The sequence below is a fragment of the Phycodurus eques genome, chromosome 5 (genome assembly GCF_024500275.1).
Source record: "Phycodurus eques isolate BA_2022a chromosome 5, UOR_Pequ_1.1, whole genome shotgun sequence".
Lineage (NCBI taxonomy): Eukaryota > Metazoa > Chordata > Actinopteri > Syngnathiformes > Syngnathidae > Phycodurus > Phycodurus eques.
Window position 1 is genome coordinate 27,992,473 of NC_084529.1, and position 24,701 is coordinate 28,017,173.

General features: G+C 44.6%; 1 protein-coding gene across 1 annotated transcript; it reads left to right on the forward strand.

Annotated features, from left to right (window-relative positions):
* Positions 1 to 250: 250 nt before the first annotated feature.
* On the forward strand, positions 251 to 21,608 carry tle3a (TLE family member 3, transcriptional corepressor a). Its single transcript, XM_061675961.1, has 20 exons — positions 251 to 504; positions 982 to 1,092; positions 1,484 to 1,584; positions 1,756 to 1,819; positions 3,281 to 3,325; positions 8,919 to 8,981; positions 9,975 to 10,049; positions 13,515 to 13,748; positions 16,188 to 16,310; positions 16,393 to 16,443; positions 16,528 to 16,680; positions 17,148 to 17,280; positions 17,401 to 17,576; positions 18,205 to 18,278; positions 18,379 to 18,628; positions 19,103 to 19,350; positions 19,460 to 19,607; positions 19,697 to 19,847; positions 19,936 to 20,012; positions 20,290 to 21,608. The coding sequence occupies exons 2-20, from the start codon at positions 1,069 to 1,071 to the stop codon at positions 20,395 to 20,397; spliced, it is 2,298 nt and encodes a 765-aa protein (XP_061531945.1). The 5' UTR covers positions 251 to 504; positions 982 to 1,068; the 3' UTR covers positions 20,398 to 21,608.
* Positions 21,609 to 24,701: the final 3,093 nt, after the last annotated feature.

Here is a 24,701-nt window from a genome sequence, read left to right on the forward strand (position 1 = left end):
CCCACGTGGGCCCGTCGCCCTCCGATAGGCAGATGTGGCCGTCGTCCTGGCGAGTAATCCGATTGGACATTTCGGCGCTTTCACGGTCGTTCAGCCCCGCTGCCTGTGTGTGGCAACCGGGCTAAACTGGACAACTGAGAGGGAAGCGCGAGATGGTGGAGAGCACCATGTTACGATTTTAAAGAATCTCCTCTCTCTCTTTTTTATTTGTTTTGTTTTTTTGGTTTTTTTTTTTTTTTTTGAACGCGGAAGGAGCCGTTTCGGAGGCGTATTTTCGCCGCTCTTTCGGGGATTACGGCGGCCAAATTCCTGGGAGGACGAGGAGAAAAGTAGTTTTGTTTGCGCTCGGACCGCATCGCCGCCGTCTTCTTTTGCCCGCTGCCCCCCCCCCCCTCCGGTGTGGCTGGGGTGCACTCCGGAGACAGGATGCTCCGCCACGCTCTCGTTCGGAGGGATTAAACGAAACGAGTGGATTGTATCCTGCTTTCTCTTCTTCGGTGACGGGTACGTGTTAAAACGAGCGGCGGGTAGCATTTTCTTGGCTATTACGTGACATTTTAGGGGGCAGATGGAACGCGCACTCGGAGGGCAGACTGCCATTGCTTGATCCCGCTCGCCTGGGTTGGCTTTTTTCTTCTTCTTTTCTTTTGTTTAAATTAAGATTTTAACCCGTAAACGCACCCATCCCCGCGCCATCATTCATACACCACCTGCGTAAAAGTGGCTACTCCCTTTTCTCTTTTGTGTTTGGATCTATTTTTATTGCGAAAATCTGTTTTTTTGTGTGTGTGCGTGTGTTTGTACCGCGACCGAATAAGGTCACCCCCGAGGCGGTGCTCTTTCTTTGGCTTCCACTTACTGATTGCGTTATTCTCACAGGGATTATTAGTTGCAAACAAAAGTGCATTTGATTGTACCCCTGGTGATTAAACCGCGTCGTACTCCCAACACAGGCTATTCACCGCCTCCTCTCCTTCACAGACAACAAGCCGTCGGCTGTCGGCTGCCTGCTCTTTTCAACCATTTTGCCAAAGGACCTGCAGAAATAAACAAAGGCTTCATTTCAAGATGTATCCACAAGGCCGTCATCCGGTATGAGGCGCTTCCTCTTCTGTGCATTTTTTTTTTTTTTTTTTTTTTTTTTTTTTTTTTTTTTACATATTTATTAGTGTTGTTGACATGGCTCCTGACCGAGCTTGCGCCCCATCGAGTGCCTATGAGGTTGTATTTCAAGGATACATGGCAGGCCATGTGGTAAATGGATGCACTGCTAGCTCCAGCAAGTAAGAGTTCATGTTTTGGTTTTTAATTCACTTTTGAAATGCTATTTGATGTTCAGCCCGTTCATTGTGTTGTTATTAACAATCCGGAAGTATTCATGTCAAGATGTGAATGAGTTTGGCTTGCCTCATGCACAAAGTAATGATAACTCATGACTGTTTTTTTTTTTTTATTATAATTTTTTTCTGTTCCTGTATTTCAGGCTCCGCACCAGCCCGGCCAGCCCGGCTTCAAATTCACTGTAGCGGAGTCGTGTGACAGAATTAAAGACGAATTCCAGTTCCTTCAAGCCCAGTATCACAGGTAGTGATGACAAAAGATGTCACCGCGCACTCACTTACAGTATATTGCCAGGTTAAGGCTAATATTTGGTTGCATGCGGAATGGAACTGCCCTGTAATCCACTGCCAAGTGGTTAAGTGAGTTATGCAAGTGACAGAGCGCCTGAAATTGACACCTTCTTTCCTATTTTAGTCTTAAGGTGGAGTATGACAAGCTGGCCAATGAGAAGACGGAGATGCAGCGCCACTATGTCATGGTAAGATAATGTTGCTATGGGCAGCAATTATGGTCCCAAATTGCACGGCTTGTTGAAGAGCTCGCCTGGGTGGAGTGTGACGGCCTCTATTGTGATCACCTGAGTTGTTGTTAGGGACTGCTCTAGTGTCACGTACGGGCCTGTGAAATCCCCCAGGAGGGTTTGATGGTAGCTGGTCGTTACGAGGGGTGGGGGGCTCCTCCTGACTGACAGACAGGCGGCGGTGGGCTGAGGCTCCATTAAAGCGCACCCCTGCTCTCTAAGGGTGGACCGCGGTGTTGCCACATGTGTGCTGATCTGATTATTCTCCTAGGAGACTTCATGCTCGCACACACGCACGGCTGTAAATGAGGAGCAACGTGCGGGGAAAAGGCGCCCCAACAAAATGGAGGCGCTCACACTGCAGCTCTTTTTGCACAAAGTTCCAATGTGGATTTGGAAAACATAGGTGCGCCTGTGACGCAATGAGAGACCCTGTTGTCCCAGGTAAACACGCCGGGCAGGACTTCCAGCGGCTACATGCAGGTTGGAGCTAAACATTCTTTTTTTAGTGGGGAAAACAACATGTCAGGCCAACAGGGAGGAGGTTAGGTAAACGCGTGAGGAAGTATGGAGTGTCAGCTTACACTGCAGGGGCTCTGATCTCAGACAGAATGGCTCTCTTGTTTGAGACTCATTTTTTTTCTTCAATGCTAATGGACTGAATAATGCATTTGCTTCATCAAAATAGACACAGACTGGAAAGCCATTTCTGCCCCAGCTGCCACCTGTGGCCTGCCTTGGTTCAGCCAGACGCACTGACCTGGTTCGAAAAAAAACGCAAGTGTTGAGCAAACACTTTAGACTGAGTAAATAGACATCCTGGACATTCGAGGGAGGGTGCCAATCAAAACACCGAACGCTTTGTTTCGCTGCGCCTGCACAGAAAACCCCAAAAGTCAATTTCTTGGCTATTTGTTGCACTTGGATCTTTCTTGCTTCTCATCATAGTTGATCATGATCCCAATTGCTGCATTGTTGACTTATGTAGAACAACATTATCGCATGCAATTCAGATATTGATCTTGTCTCTACAGTGGACCCTCTGAGCTCGACACAATATATAAAGGGACGGACCACTTTGTATGGATTTTATGAGTGTGAACTTGTAGATACGAACAACAATGCCACACAAATAGTGACTCACACGCTCACAGTTAATCCTTTGATAGCTCTTCTTGTGATGTAATTTGGGATCTTAGATCTCTTATAATATGCGGAAGACGTCTCGTGACATTCTGCATGACGCCGATGGTTTCAATAAGTGGTAAAAAAAAAAAAAAGCCAAGGAAAATGCGGTCAAGCACCGAAGATGTGTGTGTGTTTAAAAATAAACACCTTCATTTGACTTCCTCGTTCCTACTGTATATAGCATGCATTCACTAAAGGAATGACTGAATGGCCTTCCTGTTTCCTTTACAGTATTATGAGATGTCTTATGGACTCAACATTGAGATGCACAAACAGGTAGGTACCCTCTTGTTGATCATATCAAGCGCTTCAGTGATTTTATTTATTTCTACTGGGATAGGCTCCAGCACGCCCGCGACCCTAGTGAGGATAAGCGGAACGGAAGATGAATGAATGAATGAATGAATGAATATTTATTTATTTAAATTTTTGTGTGTGTTAGGTTAGAGGAGATCAAACCTGCTCAGAGGCCATGAACTTTATTCTGTTCCAAATGATGAGACATTTGATGTTTTTATAATCTTATATAATTCTGGATTTCATTGAACAAAACCAGTGCAATGACAACAGTATTTTAATTTGTGGAAAATACATTTTATTTCTGTCATTACATTATCAACCCTCTCATCTATTGATCTTGTGAGTCAACTGATATTGTCTACCTGAATCTCATTTGAGGGTTCAAGAACTGCCTTCCGGAGCTGCAGTTTGCAATCTTACTGCTGTTCACCCTCAACGATCTTCCTTTTAAGGATTGTCAACAGGTTCTCAATTGGGTTGAGGTTAGGGGTGTTTTTACTCTCTTTATGCCCATAGCAACTAAAGCTTTGAAATGTTTTGCAGCGTGGGATGAAGCATTGTCTTGCATTCGAATTATTTTACTGTGAAAGGCACCGTTCCGCTCTTTATTTATTTATTCACCATAGAAGGAAATATTCTGTCAGAAAGTCCACACCTTCAGGCATTGTAAAGGAGCCTAACTTCTCACGCCACATGATTCCAGCCCAAAACATCACTTCGTCCTCTACTTTCTGACATTGCAGCTTTTTTGGGACATGGTGGCCATCCACCATCGATCCAAAACTCCATCCATCTGGACAATCCAAAATGGAATGTCATTTATCAGTGAATAAAACTGTGAAAATTAGTCTTTAGTCTGTATTTCCCAGCCCTGTGCAAAAGTCCTTCCTTGTGAACAGCAGTTATTGTTCCAGGATTACAACTTTGAGTTTTAATATGAGGCAGTAAATACACTCGCACTGATCTCAATAAAAGCAGAAATCTTGTCTCATCCAGTATTGTGAGCGTTTTGTCTTGGAGATCAAAATCCCGGATTTATCTCAGCCTGTTGATTAGATTTAAGTCGACTTTGGCTGGCTCGACCTTTGACTTCCTGATTAAAGAGAGCGTATTAACAATCAGGGTCAGGGCTGGCCAGTAATTACAGGAAGGAGTGCAAAAGTCCTTTTGTCAGTGGTTGTGCTCCTATCGTTGTCTAAAGATAATGTCTTGTATTGCCTCACAGATCTGCTGTAAAGATCCTTGAGGCAGTTTTCGTCAAGCAGTGCAGTAGTACTGTGATGTTCAGTAGACAATTGTTGGCCTATCTATTGTCAAAGGTCGCTGTGGGAATTGAATTTACTGGCAGCCTTACGTTTGGGTAAAAACCGGCAGTTGGCGGGTTACACTGTTTCGCACAATAATGATGTCTCACTATATATTTAGTTGACGTAGCTATCATGATTCGGCTTACACGCCCTCCAGTGGAAATGCAAGCCAAAGCTGCGCTATGACGACCGAACTGCATTAAACACATGGCTTAAGCCCTTCGATTCCCTGGTGTTCAAAGCAGTGCGGTTGTCCCTTCCCCCGCCACCACCCCGCTCGGCTAATGACAGTGCCGGAGGCGTAGGGTGATCCATCAGAGTCTGGGCCATGTGTCACACTGCCACATGTCTGTCAGAGCCGGCGGCCACTCTGATAGCTTCTGTCAGGCACTTATCGCCAACCAGAGGGCCGGGAGGGGGAAGGGAGCGTGTGGACGAGGAGGAGAATAGAGACTAGTTGGGGGGAGGGGCGACAACCCCAGCTTTGTGTAAACAGGTTAATCGACTGATCCATTTTAGTGGCTGACTTTTTTTTTTTTTTCTTTATCGCAAACCTAAAAAGAGCTGCAGGAAGTGCTTGAATAATTCATCAGTGGGGCCCTAACCTGCTGAACGGCGTGTTTGTGAGCAAACAGTGTGGCCCCCTTCCATGCAGCTCTCCCAGCTTCTGCCTAGGTGGGGGGAGGTGGAGTAGATGGCGAGCGGTTAACAGGCGAGGCTGGGATGGATTATTGGATGCACACAAGCATATTACTTTCCTGCAAGCAGAATTTATTCCACAGTAAGGAAATCCATTTCTATAAACCGTGCCTTAGTTCCTCACGGTGCAACGTGAATTCACATTTCGGCATGCACCCGCCTGCCTCGTTGGACTGAGGTGATCTGCTATTTGATCCCCCTCGACATCATGTGTGACGACACCGCATGCGCGATGTCTGTTGGTAATCGCCGTCATCTGGTGCTTATTAGCGCCGTCCGATTGGGCCGTTACCTGCAGTCGTCACTCAGGAATGAGAAACATGGCTATGAGATTTGTTTGCAGCTGTAGTAATCGCAGCATTGGTCATAGCCGGGGCCAAAACAAACATGGTCAGCCAAAGGACTGTCTGCTGTGTACATACAAAAGAGGCATATGTCACGGAAAGTGCAAATGGACTACATCTTAATAATCTCAGCCTTCTTAAGTCCATTTATATAAGCGACATTGCATTATAACATAAACTATTACAGAAGAGGGTTTTAATGCCAAACAAAGTCTTTAGTTTGGTAGAAACCTTGTTCTGTGGATGACCTGTTAGAATATTGGTGCATTTCTTTCGTCGTTTACTTGTATTTGACCGGCTTTTGCAGCCTGAAAATGCAAACGTATCTCAGTAAAAAACAAAAACAAAAAAACAATACAGGATAAATACTGAATACACATATAGTATATGTGTTCCATGCATCTACAAAAAAAACAAAAAACCTCTAATGATGTAAAGTTTTAACGGGTTTCCCACAAAGTGTACCTTTATTGTACTGCTAATGCGTCAAACAGAATCACATTATATACATACATGCGGATTATAAAACCACACACAAATGAAGGATATTTTAAAGGCGTATTCGGATAAAAGGTATTTTTGCACGTCAGTTGTCCTGACGTGTATTATTGTTTCGCAGGTCGTGTGTGATCGTTTTGCCTGTCCTCAAAAGCCCAAATGAAAAAGATGATCCTGTTTTTACTCGATATTTGTTGTTCAGGCGCACCCTAATTCTGCCCCTGCTGGAGAAACACACTGACTAGTGATTTTTGCGTCACAGCCAATTTGGTGCCCCTTTTAATCGAACAGGTCAAATACCGTTTGCCGACAGACAGTTAGTTGCCAGTTGTTTTCTTCTAGTTATTTAATCCTAGTCACTTTCTCCACTGCGTTTTCCCTCTGCTGATGGCTATGGGCAAACACCTCACTGCATGCCACTGACAAGGCAGCCTGAGAGTGCTCTTAAAGTGGTGCTACACAAGTCCGAGTACCTGTAATTGTGTAGCAGCAGCGTAAAGTTGGCCTCTCAAGGGCAGAGCTGTCATCTACTGAAAGTGACAGTAACCGCCCGTTTTTATCTGTCAGCGGAGCAACAACAGGAAAAACTCCTCCCAGCTCTGCACTGAATCTTTTTCTTTTTTTTTTAAGCAATTGAGTCGAGTTGACACCTTGTCTGTGTATTTGCATGTTTGTGTTGTTGTTGTGCGTGCGTGCATGTGTGTGTGTGTGTGTGACAGAGTGTTCTGCCAGTTGCTCAGGGCACAGCGGATGAGCCACCTCCTGACCTCTCCCAGCCAGCTGTCACGGTAACACTAAGCTACAGAGGAATGGGCCGTGCGCTCAAGGCCTTCTCACAAATCCTGTCAAATGTTTGGCTGCTATTGACATGGCTTATCTCGACAAACATGGATTACACGGGCTAGGTTGCTTTTCAGCCATTTCTGAAGGCCCTTCGTGAGCTCTGTCCAGAGCACACACTTGAGTGCATTAATACAGATGCTCATAAAAGCCTTTATCTAACCGTCTTCATTTCTTGTTGATCAGTGTTATTATTTTACAGGGGTCAATGTCTGTCTTCTATGCAGAAAATAATCTACAATGTTGTTTTAAGGACTATTGCATCCTGTGGCTCTGATAGCACATCTGCGGTACATTTCAATGTGTTACGCCACAGTACGGTTTGGAATGGTAAACCTTTATCTGCCATGTGTTTGTCACCGTGGAGCCGAGATGGGGATTGCTAAATCAAATATGTAAATAGTGTGACATCATACTTGGCAGGGAGTACCGTGATAATGTACAATGCTGAAAATGTTGACATATGTAAAGTAGAAAGGCAAATAGAATCCACTGAGTCATCATACAAGAAAGAGGACACGTACAGTACGTATTGTTAAAAAACACATTGTTGAAGAAGATAAAACACTGTAAAAAGACGTCCTCGTCCACCCCCCCCAAAAAAAATCCCATGTTTCCATCTGGCTCGCCATGCTAAGTGGCTATCCATGTTGCAGCTTGGGTCAGCAGGTCTCGTTCTGTTGCACATTACTCTCCAATCTCCCTGGCGCTGCTCAGAGGTAATACATCAGGCAGCCAAAACAGCCTGGCATTTCTGCCATGTGTCATAAATAAGCTGGCGGTCCGCAAAGTACACTTTGTGTGCGTGAGTGTGTGTGTGTGCGTGTGCGCGTGTAAGTGTGTGTAAGTGCACTGCTCCAAATGAAAAATCTGAGCAAATCCCTGTGATGTGTTTGTGTTCCGCAGTGGCCCTGGGATGAACTGCAGCTCATAAATTCCATAGATGATGTAGCTTTGGCACTGTTATTTTTCTGCTCCCAGTGCAGAGCTTGAACCTGAACAGTCTTATCTTCCATCCCTGGAAGAAAAGAGCAAGCAGAGCAAGCCAGCTGTGCAATGTTTTTACTAGGGGGAAGTCGATCACACCTCCTCCTTTTTTTTTTTTTTTTCTTTAACCCGACATTCATTTGCAACATTCATGTGATCGACAGGCTGAAAATTCAATTTAATGACCAGCCTCCAAGCACGTAATATGATTTTAAAGCCTGTTACGGTCAAGGAGAGGTTCCATTTGCATAATGATCCCAGCAAGATAGGGCTGCAGCCGTTGCCATGGCACTTGGTAGACGGGCAGAAGAATGGAGGCAGGCCTCTGTGGATGGGGGGCTTTGAGGGCAGTGGCAGTTGGTTTGCAGTGACAAATGGTCCAGGAAAAAGGCAGCTTTGCCTCTAATAGTATTGATAGGTTTGCTGTGTGTTCCCCTTGAGCTCATTACGGCGTGTAATTTTTACATTGCGCATGCAAACTGCCTGAAATGTCACATGTAAGTAAACCATAAAATTTGCTTAGTGGGCCCCACTTCCCGGGGTGTGGTTGTGCGGTTTAACATGGAGGTTAAGTGCAGGACAGTGCACTCTCAGATGAGGGGAAGGAGGGCATAGCGAGAGAGGATCCTCTCAATCCAGCAGCACTCTGCAGCCTCATATCCGTTTAGCATGGAGTGCACTCTCAGCACAGCTGTGCTCCATCCCCCTGGGCTCGCCTAATGTTTTAAATCTTTCAAATGTCAATATCACGCTGTTTAGAGGATGTTGAGTCAAGCAGTTCTGATTGCCGCAGTAATTGACTTAATCGGTGTAAACATTAAAGGCGGGGTTATGTGAAGCGACTGTCTTGTTACATATTTTAACGCCTCCTTTTGCTCCTCTGTTGTCTTCTAGACGGAGATTGCCAAACGGCTCAACGCTATTTTAGCTCAAATTATGCCTTTCCTGTCACAAGAGGTAAGCCTTGAATGTAGCTGTCAAACACCATCACTTTACACTTTCAAGATAAAGGCACTTTATGCCTAATTTATACCACTTCACGATAAAAACACAGCGGAACCTCTGAAGTCGAACACGGGAATGCTGGTCGACCTTGGATTTGTTTGGATTTCAAAGCAAATTTTGAGCATGGAAATACAAATGATTCATTCCGTGTTCAAACCTTAGTCATCAAGAAGCTTTTGACTGTGCAGGCACTGTTTTTAAGTATCATTTATCAACTGTCATACATGTATAAGGATACATTAACCTCTATTCATATTGCAACCTAAAAACAATACATTTTTTCACAATTTCAAAATGTTTTCAGGTGTCTTGAATAAAACGTCTCTGACATGCTTTGGTCAAAACACCCCAAGGATCAAGAATTACAGCACAATGATTGATTATTATTATTTTTTTAAAACACCTCTGTTGAGCCACTGTGCACGCATTACAGGTTGTGCCGACATGAGTATGGCTTTGCGTTACCGCGTTTGAGTCCGAATTGGAATTTTACTTGTGAAGAAGAGAAAAATGACGCACTACAAATTCAATTTGTGTCCCGGACCCATTGGCCGACACAAATTTGAGTGCTTATTTCACCTAATTTGGGGTGTATATTCTTCTTCTCTGAACAAATGCTGTTGAAGCTTGTCCTTCTTTTGGAATTAAAAAACAAAGGCTCAAAATAGACTAGACCCCGCAAATCAAAGTACACATCTTGTGATTCTCTGCACTGAGGTCTTGTGATATACACAGGACCTCGGTTTGAATTCCAAAGTTTTTGCGCAAGATATATTCCCCGAAAAATATTTTGGTCGAATTTCAAATTGTTTAACTGTAGAGGTTCCCTTGCAATTCAATATTTGCATAACGCATTTGCAAAGACTTTTTTTTAAATGAAAGCAAAGTGGTCGATTCACAGATGAGTGAGTGTCCTAATGTGTCCCTGTTAATGTCTTCCCACAGCACCAACAGCAGGTTGCTCAGGCAGTGGAGCGGGCAAAGCAGGTCACTATGACTGAGCTGAATGCCATCATCGGGGTACGTGGACTTCCCAATCTGCCTCTCACCGTGTGTACCCCCTTTTTATTCTTTTTTTTTACCTTGGTTTATTTCTATAATGCACAATACATATTTATGAATGCTTTTCATGTATCCTATGTCGTGAACTGTTACTGTCTTAATTAATGCAGCTTTGAGCATAGGGTGTGCTTATGTGTTTATATTCTTGTTTAGGAATAATTTCCAGCTATATACTCTATAAGTGGAGCTCTGAACCCTTGTGTTGCTCCCGCTTCGGTCTCTATGGCGTCTTCACTGCCTTGTTGCGTGTTTATAAATGAGAGCCTGAGAGCTCTTGAGAATCCTCCCCTCAGCCAGTATTGCTTTAATTGGTTAAGGTTTTAACGAGGAGCCTCATCCCTCACTGCCGACCTGGATAGCTGTGGGAATTAAAAGGCTGAGGGCGAGCAGAACACAGCCAGCTTGAAGCCGAGGCAGCGCAGACAGCAATTGGCCATCACGCCTCTGCTGCACACAAGCCCAGCACTCGGAGTTTTTAAGGCAGTGATGAACACAATCTGTTCTTCATTGATCAGCACCCACCCAGCGCAGCGATGATTGGTTTCACCCTCACGCTATCAGTAATCGACTTCACTTGCAGAGTCTTTAGCAGAGGCTGGCCCCGCAAGCTGATTTGATGATTGGAGCCGCGTATTGCAATTCAATTGATGCCCTCTTCGGGACTTTTTGTTCCAGGATGATTTCACCATGGATTTTTTTCGGAGCAGGTGTCTTGAGAGCATGGATTTATTTATTTATTTTTTTCCCCCTGTTGGACTGAACCAGATGTTTTATTACACTTTACAGATGCTGCTTGGTGTAGATGATACAATACCGATCCTTACAGTCGCTAGGCCAATTTAACTGGTCAGGTTGCCACTGACTGGATACATGGGTTCATTGTCAATACACACATTTGATGAACAATGTGTTTTTTCCATCATTAATTTTCTATAGCGCAGGTGAGCTATAGCTACCCCAGTTGCCACTGGGCGAGAGTCGGGGTACACTCCAGATAGGTCGCCAGCCAATCATAGGGCACATACTGTAGACAAACAGCAATTCACACTCATTGAGTCGTCATACGCATATGTATAACATATGCATGTTAAACACTTTCAACATTTGGAGGATTTCAACTTGGATGCATCTTTTTTTTGTGTGTGTGTGCGCGCGCAGTGTTGTGCTTTCTCCCCTTTTTTGGCACCCAACCAATTTTATGAGACAGTCAGCCCACTCCCCGAGTCACGCCGGCCGCTCATGGTGCAGGAGTTGGTGATGTAGCTACTGTATGTTTTACGAACACCTTCCCATCAGTTATTCATTGAGGAGAAGCTCTGCAAGGCATGCCAAAATCCTCATGCATATTGGAAAGCAAGGTGGGGTGAAGGAGCGTGCCAGGCAGCCTTCAGGAGATGGCTACATGCCTTATTGATGGGGCAGAGGGCCATTAATAGGATGCAACTAGGGCAGCTGCATGTGTTGAGATGACTGCTTGTGGTTGCAGTTAGAGTCGCTAATAGGCCAAATACAGAAGTAGTCCAGATGTAATTTTCCTGCAGTGAGTATGCAAATGTCTTTTTAATTTATGTTAAATGTAAGGTCAGCTGGTTTGTTTGTGTGTGTGCAATGTATATTTGCAAGTGAGCTGATAGGGTTAGCACAGCACAGTTAATCAAGATGGTACACAAGAGATTACATAGAATCGTTCTTTATTGTCCACCGAGGTGGACAATTATCTTTGGCTCACCAGCAAATATGACAGCACTAAAATAAAGATATTGACATATTAAAAACAAAGCAAAGATAATAACCACATTAAAAATGGAAGCAAAATGTTGAGGAGAAGAATAACAATAAAAGGACAAGGTCTACAGTAGTAAAAGAAGTAAGACATCAGTGCGGAGCAGTTCAGGTCATACACGTAGATTGGTGTCACCTTGTTGAGTTCAGGATTGCGGTGGCATTTGGAATAAATATATTTTGTAAATGTGTTTTTACCAAATCCAAGAAGTAAGTGGCGAATACTGGCTCTTTATCTTGGAAGATTGCATTTGAGGAAACCGAACAGACTCCTTTATTTATTATTGTCTTCATTTATGGTCCTCTAATGAGGGCTGTTGCTGATCAACCATGCATATTAGCCATCAGTGGCTCATTAAACACAATGAGCAAGGATGGCTCTCCCCTGCCGACGACCCATAATTTCCCTTATGGATACAATATTATAACACACTTGCTGTTCATTTTTTTCCTCCGGCCCTCCCTCGCTGTCCTGGATGTAGTTTGTAATTACAATGACTTATGCCCTCCAGAGCAAAGGATGAGGTTGCATGGTAAAGGCACGGCAGCCATTTTCCAATGCAGGCCTCTCTATTTCCAAGACAGATAATGCCAGAAGAATGAAGCACTTAACAACAACAAAAACTACCCTAGAGGTCTACTGTTTCACCTCCTCAGTCTTTACAGAGTGCGCAATATTGGTGAAATGGCGATAATGGCCACAGATTCTTGTAAAAGGGAGGAGGCAAACGTCGTAACAGCGGCTGAATTATTCAGCTGGCTCACAGACGGGTAATAAATTGCTGCTGTTTTTATTGGTGTCTCAGCTAAGTATTATTTAACCTTGCTTCAAACTGCGTACTTCCATGCTAAGGGCCTTTTTAACTCCCATCCATTTCCCCGTGCCTTTCAAATATTGATGGTGAATATGGGAGGGTTGAGTGGGTGCCAGCGTGGGACCCCCTGCTCCTGGCTCCCACAGCAGCCCCCCAGACGCACACAAACGCACACTCCAAACACTCCAAGTGAGGCGGCTCCAGTGCCAGCTCTTGGCACTTAGTGTTCCTTCAGTCTTTTTAAGTTTGCCCGTGCAAATGATTCATGTTCTGTTAATTCAGGAACATGAAGATGATGGGAGTAAAAAGAGCCTGCTTGGGTTTTTGGAAGTGTTTTCAAATCAGGTAGTTGTTTAGGCCGCAGGCTGACAGATTCCTACACATCCTCGCATTGCTTAAGAGGATTGCTCACCAATGGCGCAGAAGAGCATAAAGTGCTGTGGTGCTGCGGTGCACTATTTTACCTGAAGTGAAATGTTTACTCTCCATTAAGTGCAGGTCGACTCAAAGTGCCTCTTTGTCGTTACTATTTCTTTCACTCGACAGCCTACTCCTGCTGTGCAATCAAGCGGCATGGTCCCTGAGTCTCGTGCATGAATTTCGTAGAGGGGGTGAACAGAAGTCATTACGACTGCTCTTATGTGTGCAAAGCTACGGTTGGCACATCCAGAAATAGCACGAGTCGGGTCGCATTCTGGTCCTGTCAGTAATAGAATGTGTCAATGTGTTAATATTGTCAACAGATCAGCCTTATTCCAGTTTAGTACGTGCTCTCTACTTGCCTTTTCCCTCTGACCCACTTGGTGTCTTGTGTGTCTACCTGTAGCAGCAGCAGCTCCAGGCGCAGCACCTCTCCCATGCGGCTCACGGGCCTCCCGTCCAGCTGCCCCCGCACCCCTCTGGCCTGCAACCTCCTGGCATCCCTCCCGTTACGGGTTCAGGATCGGGCCTGCTTGCACTCGGAGCCCTGGGGAGCCAAGCCCACCTTCCGGTAAAGGATGAGAAGAACCACCATGATCTGGAACACAGAGGTGAGGTCCAATTAGCAGCAGACGGACGTGTACATTACTGTTGAGGCAGCGGCGTAGATGTTAGACAAGGCTAAAACATCTCATGGCGCAGCGCTCCTCCGTCTCTATAGAGCAGTCGCAGGGCCCTGAGGTGATGAGCACATCCTGTCTGTTCACATTCTGTCGGGGTAATGAGCTGATACATTCCCAGCCCATGACTGCATAAGCTATTCAACAGCTTTAGCTCGCTGATAAGTGAGGCCTGATGCCCTCAAGTTGATTCTCACGTTCTGCCAGGGGGCATTTGTTATTATACGCTAACAGGCTTCCTTTTTGTCTTTTTTACGCTTGACTTCTTCATCATCATCTTCATCGTGACCACCATGGTGATGTTTGCCACGCAGAGAGCACGGTGAGTGTGAAAGTAACCTATTCTTTTTTTTTTTTTTTTTCCATTTCTATTGCATAGTAGTTGTTTTGTTAAGTATAAAATATGGTTCACGGGCAGCATGGCAGCCTAGAGGTTAGCACATCTGCCTGCAGGACCTAAAGTTCTGGGTTTGAATCTGTGTGGAGTTTGTTCTTCCTGTTATTGTGTGGGTTGTTCTTTTTCTCACATTCTAAAACCATGCACTTAACGATTATTGATGACTTTAAATTGTCCATAAGTGTGAATGGTTGTTTGTCTAAATGAGCCCTACAATTGGTTGGGAACCAGTCCAGTGTGTTACCTGCCTCTCGCCCAAAGTCAGCTGTGACCGGCTGCAACGACGACAAGCGCTTTGGAAAATAAATGGGTGTACAGTAAGGTTGACAATGTTGTAATATGGAGGAGAAATTCCTGGATCAACGCCATTGTCCCGATGCACAGATTTAGTAGATTCTTCCTTGGCCTATGGTCACCCCTGCACAAAGTTTAGTGCGAGTCTGTTAACTAGAGGTGTTCGAGAAACAGCCAAAAGTGAAGGAGGTCTTGGGGAAGACTGTGGATATGCCGGATGGCCTCTGTCTCTCATCTTGGGATACTCCCGATGGAGCAAGAAGAGGTGATGGGCACAGAAGTCTAGGCCTCCTTGTTCAGACTGCTGCCCCAGCAAACGGGATCTGGGTAAGCAGAGGAAAATGGATGGATGTAAAGTAGTTTTTGTGTAATTTGGTCAACTGAAAAAACAAAAAAAAAACAAATGGAAATGAAAACTTTCTTGAGGGAGGTAAAAAAAAGAAAAAAGAAAGTAGTGAGTCATGTCAAATGAGGTTGGTAATGTAAATCCAATGTGCTTAGGGAAATAGGGAAATGACTGGTATCATGCCAAAGAGATTAGAAGCCATGTAATTTCATCACAATTATCGAATGACGCGGACATCCCTGTCTTAAAGGATTTATTTGATCCCTTCCACTGTCTCCCTTGTTTACCAGCTTTTTCCCTCTTCTGCTTGGCATGTGATGAATACTTAGAGGCACACATGGGAAACTGTTTTGATTTCCTCGTTTCAAAGCCGTGTGGGTGGACCTTCCCGAGCGTTTAATTTGAATGGCTGTGATCTCTCATGGCTTGAGATGGCCGTGTGCGATTGGGGTTTCTGTAGGCTCAGTCAGATCAATGGGTTCAGTCATGTCTGAAGAAATGGAACTCCTGGGGCGATTAGCAGGCCTTTTTTTTTTGGTTTTGTTTCTGCGCTCTCGTCCCAGGTCATCCGATAGCCGAGAGGTGACTTTGGTTAATGAGTCACGCTAAGCATCCCTTTAAAGGTCAGTCATTATACAGACAGTGGCCTGTTGCCCAGGCTGCCAGTCCGCTGACTATTGTTCACTTCTTCAGCCTGCTGCTGACTAGCTTTTGTTCCATGCAGGGAATCACGGGAGAGCTTCTGGACTCTGGCCGAGTTCCTCTCATCATGTTGGCGTTTGGAGTGCGCTGTCTTTGTTTGTGTGGGCGTGCAGGCTCCACGAAGAAGCACCGGTCTGTCCCACGGTGCCGTGCCCACTGGCAGCTTGTCTTTCTGTGTCAAAGCCCGAGCTGACATGGCGCCCGAGAACTGTGCAGCAATCAATGCCCACGACATCCACATTCTCTCCTCCCTGTGCTCTCTCACGCTTAGCCTGAGTGACTGCAGAGAAAAGGCCCTCTGTTCAGCCACAACACTCTGCTCATGTCCCCGTGAGGTCGTTTGTTGTCCAGCTATGAGAAGGAGGGAGCCCGGCTTAGAAAACAAGCCATCCTCCTTTCAGCTCAGATAATGGCCCATTCTGTTGCGCGGCCAAAGACAGGCTTGTTTGTATGAGATTGGGCTTGGCTGGTGTCAGGGTACACTTTGGTGCTGGCTCACAGCTGCATTTTAAGAGTCTGCGGCATCCGTAATTGCGCGAATGAGACGCTTTTAGTGTTTGCCTTGGCACAGGGCGTTCCCTGTGAGCAACTTGTAACGGATGAATGATTCACTGGTAGATGAAAAGCTAATAAAGCCTTTGTTTGACTTTCTCCTTTCAGAATAACTCAATATCACCATCAGAAAGCTTACGCACAGCCAGCGAGAAGCACCGCAGCTCCTCTGACTACAGTCTGGACTCCAAAAAGCGCAAAGTGGAGGAGAAGGACAGCATGAGCAGATACGTATGTCCCCGAAAAAGATGGTGCACGCAAAGATTACTTTAAAAAATTTATTTGTTTACTCCTGACGGCTTTATCTTCACAGGACAGCGATGGAGAGAAAAGTGATGACTTGGTGGTAGATGTATCCAATGAGGTGAGAAAACAACTCATCTGACGATTGTCTCTTTTTCTTTTTTTGGGGCACCCATTTAAAATCATGAAATTGTAATTTCTCTAGGACCCCGCCACGCCCCGGGCCAGCCCAGCACACTCGCCGCCTGAGAATGGCATCGATAAACCCCGTGCCCCCAAGAAGGACACACCAAACAGCCCTGCATCAGTGGCGTCCTCTGGAAGCACCCCATCCTCCAAGGCCAAGGAGCTCAGCCATGTAAGGCAGCAGAGAGTCAATTCAAACTAGGCCAGAAAGGGGTTTAAAAGAGCGAGCAAAGGGATATGTCCAAATAAATCTAGGACATTTTTGGCAGTGGATTAGAGAATAGCTGTCTGTGCTTTAAGTGCATGACTAAATATCAGGGATAATATTGTCCCAAGTCAGGATCAGTCAGGTCCTTGCTGTTAATAGCTCAATGTATTTAACTATTCCGGGATTTCCCCCCCCCCCCCCCCCTCTGCCTCACTGAAAGATTAAAGCCAAAGCACTAAAAGGATAAAAAGTGCCTATCCCCATTGTGGTTGTAATAGGTTTTAGAATAAATAGCAGTTTATGGATCTGCAGGACTGTATGCGTTGTCAGAATTAGACTGGATTATGTTCAGTTTGCTCTCAAATTGTCAGTCTGAATGTTGCCCAGCTTCCCAGATTGTGAACATACACACTCCATCGTTCCCTCGACAGAATGACAAATCCTCCACGCCTGGCCTCAAGTCCAACACCCCCACCCCGCGCAATGATGCCCCCACCCCTGGCACCAGCTCCACTCCTGGGCTCAGACCCATCCTGGGCAAGCCACCAGGCATGGAGGCTCTCGGTTGGTAACATTCTCTTTTCTCTCTAGACATTGTAATACAGTGCTGGGCTTTCCCATCCTGTTTTCCCTCAACCTGCTGTTCTGTCACAAAGTAACGCGATGCTCTTCCTTTGTCTACAGCAGCGCCAGCCTTGCGTACACCTCTGTCCATCGCAGGCTCCTACCCCACGCCCTTTGCCATGATGGGTCACCATGAAATGAACGGAGGCCTGACAAGTCCTGGTGTGTATGCTGGTCTACACATTTCCCCTCAGATGAGCGCCGCAGCCGCTGCAGCCTATGGACGCTCCCCTATGGTAACGCATCTTCTGTGTTGATTAAGTGCCAATTGGGTCTAACAGCACTTAATAGCTAAGAATGTCGGAAGTACAAAGATTGGATCATTGATTACTTCTGGCGTTGTGGTTATTTTTCTGTTGTTAATGTGTGGTTTATTGTGTAGTCAATGTGAAACTGATGTCAAACGTTTTTGGGGAGTATGTTTAAAGGTTACTCATTGAAATATGGAATGAACTCGCACATTGACCTGTATTAAAATATATTATTAGAATTTCCAAAACAATTATTATAATGGCAAGAACTTGAAGAATTCTACATCTGTCCCATTATCCAGTTTTTTTCTTTGAATCCAGGGTCAGAACTTCAAATGTCAGTCATCTGGAATACACAAAAAAAAGTGTTATATTTTAGATTTAGTTTTATGTATATACTATAGCCATCAGTTGTAATATAATGAATAATCATAAGTTATTAAATAAATGATAAAAAGTTAGGTTTTTTTTGGCTATGTAGGAGCTTTTTGCTTGTTCACTTTTGGCTAAAGTTTCCTTTTAACTATTAAGGTTCTAGATCATTAATTCTACGGGTGCTAAATGTTCAAGCCTTGGTGGCGGTATTGAGTAGTCTTATTTTGTTCTCTTTAAGGGTTTTGATCCTCACACCCACATGAGAGCCCCTGGCCTTCAAGCAAGCCTCACGTCCATCTCAGGAGGCAAACCGTAAGAACTACTTATTGAAGCAGTGGTTCAAAAAATAAATACATAAAAAGACTTGAAAAAATGCGAACAGTTCATGTAAATCCCTTTATTCCCCCTCCAGTGCTTATTCCTTCCATGTGAGTGCCGATGGCCAGATGCAGCCTGTGCCTTTCCCACCCGACGCCCTGATTGGCCCTGGAATCCCACGCCACGCCCGTCAGATCAACACACTGAGTCACGGCGAGGTGGTGTGTGCCGTAACCATTAGCAACCCCACACGCCACGTCTACACGGGTGGCAAAGGCTGTGTCAAAATCTGGGATATCAGCCAACCTGGCAGCAAGAGTCCCGTGTCCCAACTAGACTGTCTGGTGAGGAGTGCCGCTGATTCACTGCTCACTCATCGAGTGCATTTTCACAACCGAGTTTGTTGTTTTGACAGGTATGAGCTGTTTAAACAAATGCTCGTTCCATTAGCAATAGTTATGATCCTTTGTGACACGAGGGCCACGCCAGACACGCACACATACCCGTGACAGCTTCACTATAACAAAAACAGGCAAGTTTTCATTCAATAACAACATGAGCTCTAGATCACAAACATTTGAAGGCAGGAACAGATAACTATTACATGACAGTTTGCAAAGAATATAAACACAACAAAGGAGACGGGACCGTAAAAATCTGTTGAAAAAAAGAGCCGACTAGCTTTGAGAAACACTTGTATTGATTTGTTATGACAGCAGGATTTTTTTTTTTTTTTGCTACCGACTTCTTCCTAAATCTCCCAAAGCTGCACGACCCCGAACACGCATTGATTGGCTTTTGTGTCATGTCCGAAACAGAACAGGGATAACTACATCCGCTCCTGTAAGCTGCTGCCTGATGGCCGCACATTGATCGTGGGAGGCGAGGCCAGCACGTTGACCATCTGGGATTTGGCCTCTCAGACACCACGTATCAAAGCTGAGCTCACCTCCTCTGCGCCGGCGTGCTACGCCTTGGCTATCAGCCCTGACGCCAAAGTCTGCTTCTCCTGCTGCAGTGATGGAAATATTGCCGTGTGGGACCTCCACAATCAGACCCTCGTCAGGTAGGAAAAAAGCAGTTGCGCTGCGTGGGCCGCTTGAAGAAAGCTATATTTTTTTTCTTTTTATAGTAGATGTCTGTAATGTTTGGCCTTCTTTTATTTTTGGTTGTAGGCAGTTTCAGGGTCACACAGATGGTGCTAGCTGCATTGACATATCCCATGACGGCACTAAGCTATGGACAGGTGGCCTAGACAACACGGTCCGCTCCTGGGATCTGAGGGAGGGTCGACAGCTGCAGCAGCATGACTTCACCTCGCAGGTACGACAACAAACAAGCAGGGAATGGGAAGAAAACACGCCCCATCACAATGTTTGGTCATTTGGTAGTCATGATTACTCTGTTTCCAGATCTTCTCGCTAGGCTACTGCCCGACTGGCGAGTGGCTGGCTGTGGGCATGGAGAGCAGCAATGTAGAGGTGCTGCACCACTCCAAACCAGACAAGTATCAGCTGCACCTGCACGAGAGCTGCGTACTCTCCCTCAAGTTCGCCTACTGTGGTATGAACACACAAAAAGCCACAGATACCTTTACATACACTTGAGTTTATCAGTTCAGTCTGTTGATAGTTTTTTGTTTTGCTCACAGGGAAATGGTTTGTTAGCACTGGCAAGGACAACCTGCTGAATGCTTGGAGGACTCCCTACGGCGCCAGCATATTCCAGGTATGTAGATCAATATTTTCTTTTTGGAGCCGTTCCCAAATAATGCAAGTTTGGACTAAGAGCAAGGTCACCGCTACCGCTGTCTGTCAGGGCTCTTTTATCAGTGAAACCTGAGTTATTGACTTGATAAATAAGTTGTGAGGAAGGCGAACCAGGCTACCACTTTGCAATCGCTGCAATCTAATATTGCATTGCAGTCAACTGATCTTTTTCACTTCAAACAAAGTCGAACACTGCTTTCCAAGCCTGAATTGGTTCTCTTTATTTCTTGACACAGTCCAAGGAATCCTCGTCTGTCCTGAGCTGTGACATCTCCACGGATGACAAGTACATTGTGACAGGCTCTGGTGATAAGAAGGCCACAGTGTATGAAGTGATCTACTGAGAACGGAGCGCTTTGTCTGCAAGCGTGCTCTTGCTCAGGACCAGCACACTCCTCCTCCATGGATTCCCCCTCACAGACAGCATGGATGTTGCCCACAGCCCCGACATGGATGGACAGGAGGTTTGGCAGTGCCAGACCGAGGTGGATGTTTTTCTGGCCACCGGATGTTGTGACCTTCGGCTCTGCACTTCCTCATTCATCCAACTAACACTTGTACAGCGAGCGCAGTTCCCCAAAGGCACTAAGAAGAAAATCATGTTTTGCTGTTTTTTGTTTTGTTTCTTGGATATTTCTTCTTTTTTTTTAATGTGGAAATACATTTCCATGACACAACTAGAAGCGGCGCTTCGCTGTGGAGTTTCTCATTGGAGGTCCTGTGAAAAGTGTACATAATGGAGTAAAAAAAAAAAAATAAAATAAAAAAAATAAGGCCTTTTTATAGATTTATATTTTGGTGTCCAATTACGCTTGTGATGGTTCTTTCTTGTTCTCTGTGAATTATGTCCCCTCTGGGAATGAAAATTAGATTAGGACTTTGTAAGAGGATATTCTATTTCCCTTTTCCCCTCTTCGCTGCTTTTTTCCACAGTGGTTGTGCTGGACGACCTTTACAGAAATCTAATTTGGATTTTTTTTTTTTCTCCCCCCCCCCCCCCTTCTCCCTGAAAAACAACCTTTTCCCTCCACTGGAATTTGCTTTAACACAGAACACAGATGATTGACCTATGGATTTTAACAGTGGATAATTCTAAAAATGTTTTTGTCAAACTGGAAGGAGGAAAATGGTGGTCTGTTAATTTTTGCTCGGACTCTGGAAGGGGAAAAAACCGCTCGATGAAGACCTCACTGTGTACTCTGGCTGCTTTCAGTAACATTAAAATGGATTACTATCTACCGAAGGACTGATGGCTTTTATGGAGAAGCAGCTGTGACTTGATTTTCAGCCTGTTAATGTGACGCTTCATTGCCTCATTCAACAAAGTCATCAGTCTAAATGGCCCTTCTCTATCTTGCTGGTGTTTGACGCTTTGTGACTGATATGCAAGTCTTACGGTGGCAAGTAAACATCATCAGCACATATGAAATTTTCAATATACTCTGTTTGCTTTTCTGAGTATCTCATAATATTCCACTACAACCTGCTCATAGAGGAGAATTGTCCCTGCGTAAACATATTCAACTCTCTCATGTCCTCGTCCTTGAAGACTGTACAGTTGGCAGTTGTTGATGAGTCAATAAACTGTTTTTGTAATTAAAAAAAAAAAAAAACATGTCTTGGACTGCTGTCGAATTGAACTGAGTTTACTTTTGAGTATAGTTTTTATTTCAAAGTCGAATAATTTCAGGTCCTTGGAAAGACATAGGGCCTCTTTGGATGCTGGCTTTTTTGAGGAACATTTCTTTCCTATCTGAGGAAGATGACCCCGAAGTACTGTGAGGGAAAGGTTGTTAGAATTCTAAAGAATGCTTGGGGAAGGTGCCTCGATGCAACCTTTAACTCACTTTTGGCATAGATTACTCCTGATCAAACTTCACGAAAGGATGTTGGCCCATAGTCGTTTACGGCAGCAATATTTTAAGCAACAGGCCACCGACGGAGTTTACAGACTACGCGAAGACGCTCGAGAGTACAGAAGCAAATCAAAACCCTAGTCTATGGCCAAGTGAGGAAGATAGCGTGATGCTGCAAAACAATAACTTACAATGTTAGGATGAGAGAGTTATTTTTTCGTAGCCCACAAATTTAAGCAATAAGAAAATAGAATTCCAACGTCATATTGAAAAAGGACTATGCGGGGGTAGAACATTTTCATATCAATATTAGTTTAGCGTCTTAAGTGATTGTCACTCTTTGCGACAACATTGAAGTGCAAGTACACAAGAAACGAAGGAGCGCTTATTGTTGTCTGTCTTTGAAAAATAGTACTGGTAGTTTCACGCGAGAGATTTGCAATACTCACCAATGTGTGATGACATCGGTTGATTAAAAAAAGGAGTCGAGTTTATCTCAAACAGTGCTGTCTTTTCCAATGTTTGAAGGGAGCCACAGTTTCACTTCACGGTCAAATGATGTTTTCAGCAAAGTTTAAGGAAAGTTGGACTAAAGGTGAGGAGATTTAACTTTGACTTGTCATTGACTTTGTTGTATACTATTGGGGGTTACAAAGGATTTGTGGTGCAGAGATTATTTACGTATGCAGATGCTCTTGTCCGTATCAAATTTAGTCTGTAACAGTACTTCAGCTCGCAAAATGGTCTCAACAATGTCTCTGATTCTTGATATTTTTTTCTTCATATGAAAGATAACAGTTTACTTTGAGCTGACCTTATTATTGGAATCTGATTGTTTTGTTGAATAACCTATGGTGCATTTATAGCAAATGTCCAAAGGTTTTCCATTACTTGGGTTAAAGCACATTTTTTATTTTGTGACTTACCTTCCAATCAGGTAAGAAGTAAGATGTATTAAGATGTATTTGCATTTTGCCAAATGATTCAATGTCCAAAATGTTGAATATTACTATATAATAATACTGATGGTTTTATATGAATAGCTACAGACAGGTGATTAGAATGGTCGAGAATAGATTGTTCTAGATGATATCAGGATCCTTAAGAATGGTGCAAAAATAATTTGCATTTGTCTCGACCACAATGTCTTACATCTGATGCCACTTCATTGTGTGATTTCCAACCAGAGGTTACCCATTCAGCAACTACAAATTCACTTTAACTCCAGATTTGGCTACTGTATGTTTTGCTGAAGTGCACAGGCTCGTAAACATTTGGACGATGCCCAGGGGATACATTGTGGTCTATTTTCAAAGCCGTATTTCTCGTCATCTCTGCTATTCTTTGTGTCTGGCTCGGCTCTCCATCTAGTTGCTAAACAGAGTCCCTTCCATGACAGTAAATGGGAGGTCGTCAGAAAACGACGGTAAATCCATGCAGGCAAGAGTTGACAAGTATCTCTGCAGAAGCACAAACATAAGAGAAGGCATTCTGGGTACTGTTAGAGAGATGGAAGGGAACTTGAATCCAGAAATGACATAACTTGCGTTAATATTGGAGGCACAAACTTGGTTCACCCATCAGTGTGCAGTGCGGTCAATACCTAGCAACCAAACTTTTTTTTTTTTTTTTTTAAATCAGTGTACGACAGTAGCATTATAACCTCACAATGTTTCTTTGAGCATTAATGTAAGACTTTATGCAGTGACGCTTGAGAAATATGACGCAATTGCTGCTCTTGAATTCTCTCAAGTGGGCTTTTGGTAGTTAAGTACTTTTGAGCGTGGATGATTTGAATGGCCCCGGCCCCGGTCCCTCCACTCCACAGCCAGGCTCCTCTAGGACTTTTGTGAGCCCTTCTTATGGCTACCTCTTCACAGATGTTGTTGTTAGATTATAATAGCAAGGCCGGATGCTTTCAGCATGGAGCCAACTGCCGTGCCCCGCTCTCACGGGCCCATTTGTTAACGGCTGTAGTCTTTCTTTTCCCACATGGTTGAAATGTATTCTTCCTCCAACATTTGTAGCCAAGGCTCCTTGCTCAAGTACAAATGTCTTCCTCACTTAATCAAACAAGTAGAATACTGTATCTCCAGATGCAAAATTGTACCTCTGAGTGGCTATTGCTGCGTACTCGGGGGGGGGGGGGGGGGGGGGGTTATTGTCATTGTCTCGCCTTCCGCTGATCGGGCTTTCAGTACTTTCTCATGGAGGAGCCCATGTTAAGAGTGTTGTACACCAAACACAAGAACAAGGTCCAGTATTCCACTTCTGCCTGTATTGTTGAGGCCAAGACCCTCTAGAAAATTAATGGGGTGGGGTCGGGGTTTTCAAATGCCAATACATGCAAATGACTGCTGCCAGGCTTTGGTCGCGGTCTGCCAGCCAAGTGGCTTTTTTTTGTTCTCTCCCTCATCACGCTCTTTCTTTCGACAGCAGGGGAAAGAGAGGGACTGGCACCATGATGAAATGCAGAATAATAATCCCTTAATCACCTGAGTATTGCCAGTTTGAGGTTTTATCTGCAATGGATGTGAAAGCCTCCAGTGCCAAGTGATTACAGCATTTGATCTGGGTAATCATGTCTTCACTGGCCTGCCTAGGGCCCGAAGGCTGTGTAGCTCTAATCCACAGTGCATTCTGGTGGAATCGCATTACACAAAGACCACCAGGGTTCTCCTCGAAGGGGTGGGTTAAAGGAAGAGGTTGTCATGGAAACAGGCGTTTCTTTCTCCATCTCCTACACACACACACACAGCCTCCTGGGGTAGATAAGCAAAGGACAGGTTCTA

What these genes read in the sequence shown, in the direction of transcription:
- tle3a (XM_061675961.1), top strand. Translation starts at nt 1,069, where the DNA reads ATGTATCCACAAGGCCGTCATCCG. An exon ending in TGCAGCGCCACTATGTCATG is followed by an intron (nt 1,820 to 3,280) that starts GTAAGATAATGT and finishes TTTCCTTTACAG; the next exon opens with TATTATGAGATGTCTTATGG. An exon ending in TCCATCTCAGGAGGCAAACC is followed by an intron (nt 18,279 to 18,378) that starts GTAAGAACTACT and finishes TTCCCCCTCCAG; the next exon opens with TGCTTATTCCTTCCATGTGA.